General features: G+C 55.9%; 2 protein-coding genes across 2 annotated transcripts in view; both read left to right on the top strand.

Annotated features, from left to right (window-relative positions):
• Window positions 1–48: 48 nt before the first annotated feature.
• On the top strand, window positions 49–4,203 carry TBL2 (transducin beta like 2; the record flags this gene model as incomplete). The annotated part of the gene is made up of 5 exons (XM_009276422.2): window positions 49–239; window positions 819–970; window positions 2,107–2,233; window positions 3,084–3,236; window positions 3,628–4,203. Coding segments are annotated over 5 exons (1,080 nt in total), but the record flags the coding sequence as incomplete, so codon positions are not given.
• Window positions 4,204–4,560: 357 nt separating this feature from the next.
• Window positions 4,561–4,667, top strand: part of BCL7B (BCL tumor suppressor 7B) — a 3,809-nt gene continuing 3,702 nt past the window's right edge. The window contains exon 1 of the mRNA XM_009276420.1: window positions 4,561–4,639. Within this exon, the coding sequence (XP_009274695.1) occupies window positions 4,561–4,639 (79 nt within the window). The remainder of the gene's footprint in view (window positions 4,640–4,667) is intronic.

The following is a 4,667-nucleotide window of genomic DNA, read 5'->3' as shown; positions in this document are numbered from 1 at the left end:
GAGTGAATTGGGGGGCCCGCCCCGCCGGTGCTCCCCCCCCCCCCCCCCCCCGCCCTGACTCTCCGTCGGGTCTCCTGCCTGGACTTCAGCAGCAGCGGCAAGTACCTGGCGTCGTGCGCCGACGACCGCACGGTCCGACTGTGGAGCACCCGGGACTTCACGGCCCGCGAGCACCGCTGCCTGCGTGCCAACGTGGGGCTGGACCACGCCGAGCTTGTCCGCCTCAGCCCCGACTCACGGTAGGGCCAGGCCTCCCCACCCTGGGGACCGCCTGGGGCATATCGGCACCAGGGCGTCCTGTGGACCGGGCTGCACAGAGGCTGCACCCCTCCTAGGGTCTTGACAGCGCCACTGATCCGTGAAAGCAGCGGGCACTTTAATGTGGTGCTGAGGGCGAATATCCCAGTGCCCAGCTTGCCACCCCCGTGGGACGTGCTTGTTAAGGTCTTTGCCAGCAGGCCCTGCGGCTGGGTTGAGCTGCTGAGCCTCTCCGGGGCCTGGGGAGAGAGCTCTTCCTGGCTGGGAAGGTTGGTTGAAAAGCATGCCTTGGCACTTTGTGAAGCGGCCTCTTTTAGAGAGGGGAAGGCATCTCGTTTCCGGATGTGGAGCAATAAATTCTGTTCTTTTCCATTCAGCATTGCAGTTGAGCTAACACAGGGAGAGAACTTGGTGCCCTCGTAAAGCACACAGCTTTTTATCTGCCAGCATATCCCTTTCCCCAGGTGCCACTGAATGAGCTATTAGCTTACCTGTTGTAGCTAGGCTGAGCTGAGGTAGCCTGTTTCTTAATGCTTCAGAGTGTCTGTTCTTCCACTTAGGGCATTCATTGTTTGGCTGGCGAATGGCGAGACTATTCGTGTCTATAAAATGACTAAGAAGGATGATGGCAGCTTCACCTTCACTGCAACTGCTGGGGACTTCCCAAAGAAGCACAAGGCTCCTGTCATTAACATAGGAATTGCAGAGACAGGTATGGAAATGACAGAGCTGCTCACTTGTTGAGGCTCTCGAGATCAGCTTTGATTTCCTTGTAGAACAAGAGCTGCTGGGTTGAAAGCGTTGGAGTTTTTGGCATTCTCAAGGCCCGTTTCTGCACCAGTACTTGATTCTCTGTAGTCTCTTAGATGTTACTTTTTAGCCTTTGTTTACTACTGAGTGAACTGAAAGATGTCATTTTCAGACAAACAATATTCCTGTAAGCACAGAATTAGCACCCTGACATGCGCGGCCTCTTAATTGACATTTTCAGGGATGCTGTTGCAAAGACGTCTGGTCTCAGTATTGAGAGGATCGCCGTGCTCTGGCCCACCGGTCTGTCTTTAACCAGTCAAAAATCTCTCTAGTGAGTTCGTATGGTCTATCTGGGATCTTCTAGAAGAGAGGCTGGGGCGGGTATGTGTTACTGGTGAGGGCTTGATGCTTCAGGTATGTGACAGCGGGCAGTTGGAAGTGGGTGGACGTGAGTTCACCTCTGTAACAGGTGAGCAGAGAAAATGTTAACTGAGACCTTTGTTCAGCGTGAAAGTGAAAACTTAGACCTGCAACAAGTAGCTGAAAGGTAAACAGGCAACTCCCTGTCTGGGCTGAGGTGAAAAAGGGAAGGCATTGCAAGTGGAAACAAGCAGGAGTCCAAAATGCTGACACAAACAGTAATCGTGGATAATAGTAGTGTGACTTGTAGTCAGCTACCTGCCCGTAATCCATGACTGGAAAGCTACAGATACCTCGAGTTGTGTTTTGGCCGTCTGGGGAAGATGGAGTCGGCCGCGTTACTCCTGTGGTACCAGCTTAGTGCTGAGCTCTGCAAGGGGGATCTGAGGGGTGCTGGGGTGAGGCGCACGTGTGGTCTCCGTGTGCCTGTTGCCAGCTGACGGCTGCTGAAGCCAAGGGTGCACTAATGCATAACCAGGAGCCGAGTCTTCTGATACTGCTCTTCGCTCTGTCCCGTGAGACTGACACTCCTTGAATTTTGGTGCTGCTTTTGGTTTTCTTGACTGCCCAGGCGCAGGGAGAGGTTGCCCTGCTTAGGGACCCTCCCAGGCCTTAGGGAAGTCTGTGGCAGCGTTAGGCCTGGGAGCTCTCCTGATCTTTGCCTTGTCCCCCCAGGAAAGTTTATCATGACAGCTTCCAGCGACACTACCATCCTGATATGGAGCCCGAAGGGTGAAGTCCTGGCCAGCGTTAACACTAACCAGATGAACAATGCCTACGCCACGGTGTCGCCCTGCGGAAGGTGAGGGGTGTGAGGTAGTCCGGGCTGCTCCTGCTGCGGAGTGGGAGTCTGCAGGAGCGAACAGGAACCTCGCTCCTTCCCAGAGGACGTCATCACTTCAGACCACTGGCAATTAGCTGTTATTTTAATGCAATTTTCTGAGGGTTCCACATTTTAAAAAGCGATTCCGGCCCCCAGGAGCAGCCCCTCCAGGAGCGCTGACTCTTGCCTGCATAGTCTCAGACACTCAGAGGGTTGCTGTTGTGCCTCAGCGCTGCTTTTCCTGTTAACCACCTCCTGAAGAGCTGAGGAGAACAGCATTGGCCTCAGAAAACGGAGGTGGGACGATGCAAATGGTGTATGCAAGGCAAACAGCATTTCTAACTTGTTTTTAACCTTTTCAAGGTTAATTATAAAATTAAAATCTTTATTACTGAGAGATTGTTTATCAGGAAAATCGTGTTCTCTGCTCTGTCTCTAACTTGTTGCTGCAGGAAGACTTGCCACGCTCCAAGCTCAGTGAGTTTGGGGATCAAAAGCACTTAGCTATTTTATTTTGGCCTGGGAGTTTCTCATGCCCAAGTTGCGGAGTTGCTGCTCTGGTCCCTGGTGGCCTTCCTTAGCGTTCCCTTTACCAGCCTGGTTTCAGTGAAAAGTGAAAACTTTTTCAGCTGACCAAAGCAAAGATTTTAACGTAGGTGTCTGGATAGCTTTGCCTTCACAGAGCCCCGTCTTAGGCACCCCTCCACGCAGGAGGGCTGCCCCTGGCCCCTGCCTTGCTCAGGAGGCCAGAGGGGAGCTCTGTAGGGCTGGCCCCACGGCCCGGACGAAGTAGGTGCTCTGTAACAGATACCCCGTGTCTTTCACCCAGGTTTGTGGCATCCTGTGGCTTTACCCCTGATGTAAAGGTGTGGGAGGTGTGTTTTGGCAAGAACGGAGACTTCCGGGAGGTGGCCAGGGCTTTTGAGCTGAAAGGCCACACCGCTGGCGTGCATTCCTTCTCCTTCTCTAATGACTCGAGGAGGTAAGTGTGTTACCTGCTGCCTGAAATAGTACGCTTTGACTTGCCCTCAGGACACGTGAGCTCGCCCCTTCCAGTGTACGCCAGCAGCCTGTGCAGGGGGGCTGCACCCCTGCACGGTGTGGGGGGAGTGCTGCCCTGTGTGCTCTCCTGGGAGCCCAGGGCGGCAAAACCCTGACCGGCTCGTCCCACCTGCGTATTCCCCGTGGATTTCCTCCTGGGGGTGACTGCTGTCCGTGCTCCGGAAGGGGGACGAGGACTGTACGTGTGTGCAGACTTGTGCTTCCCAAAAGAGCTCTCCGGCCACAAAGGATTCCTGGTTCGCAGGCGTGGCAGGGGAAGAGGTGCTGCCCGGTTTCCTTGCGCTCACCTGTGCCCTGTTTCCTGGCTGCAGGATGGCGACTGTTTCGAAGGACGGGACGTGGAAGTTCTGGGACACAGATGTGGAATATAAGAAGCAACAGGATCCGTACCTGCTTCTGACGGGGAAGTGCGAGGTGACGGAGCCTTGTCGCATCGCCCTGTCCCCCGACGCTCGAGTCGTCGCTATCTCTAGCGGCGCAGACATTGTTGTGTACAACACAAGACGAGGAGAGGAGGAGGAACGCTTTCTCGGTGTGCACGGACAGTGCGTAACAGACTTGGCTTTTGACACCAACAGCCGCTACCTGGTGTCATGTGGGGACCGGGCCATCCGCGTCTTCCACAACACTGCCGGTCACAGGGCAGTGGTGGAGGAGATGGAAGCCATGCTGAAAAAAACTGCAAACAAAGCCACCCGAGAGAGGCTGGAGCAGCAGATCTCCAGTGCCCGCAAAGCGCTGGCTGCAATCTACGGCAAGAAGCACTAATCCTCCCCCCACGGTGGCACGTCCCGGCTCTCTACGGTCGCAGGCAGCCGCGTTCTGCCTTTGGGGATTTGGGGGTTTTTTTTAATGACACTGACCAACTTGTAATAAAAGAGCGTGCGGACAGCGCGCCCGGGGCCTTCCTCGCGTGCTTTCTGACCGTAGCCATGGGGAGCCGGACGGCGCCTCTGCCTGGGGAGGGTGGGGGGCCACCCAGGGCGACACTTGTTTCCTTCCCATGGCTTGTCCCCACCCGCTGTCTCAGCGATATCCCGCGGGAGTGATCGCTCAGAGAGGGCCAGTGAGGTTTTCTGGGCTTAGAAAAGGGGGTTTTGTGGGGGTTGGTTTGGGTTTTTTTTTTGCGGAGGAGCTGCCCAAGCTTGATCTTTGATCTCTGATGCGTGGCAACGGGCAGCGCTTTAATGCTGCTGCCTGCAAACAGGCAGGGCCCCTTCCACCCGCGTCGGGGGGTTGAGGTGATGCACAACCGGCGTGGGCACGGCTCGGGGGCCTCTGCTCCCGGGGTCGCGCCCGGCGCTGGGCGGGACTTGCCCCAACGTAAGATGGCGGCGGCGGCGTCGCCCCG

Source organism: Aptenodytes forsteri, unplaced genomic scaffold (genome assembly GCF_000699145.1).
Source record: "Aptenodytes forsteri isolate BGI_AS27 unplaced genomic scaffold, ASM69914v1 Scaffold209, whole genome shotgun sequence".
Taxonomy (NCBI): Eukaryota; Metazoa; Chordata; class Aves; order Sphenisciformes; family Spheniscidae; genus Aptenodytes; species Aptenodytes forsteri.
The sequence above is the reverse complement of the archived record's forward strand: the minus strand, read 5'-3'. Positions and strand labels throughout refer to the sequence as shown.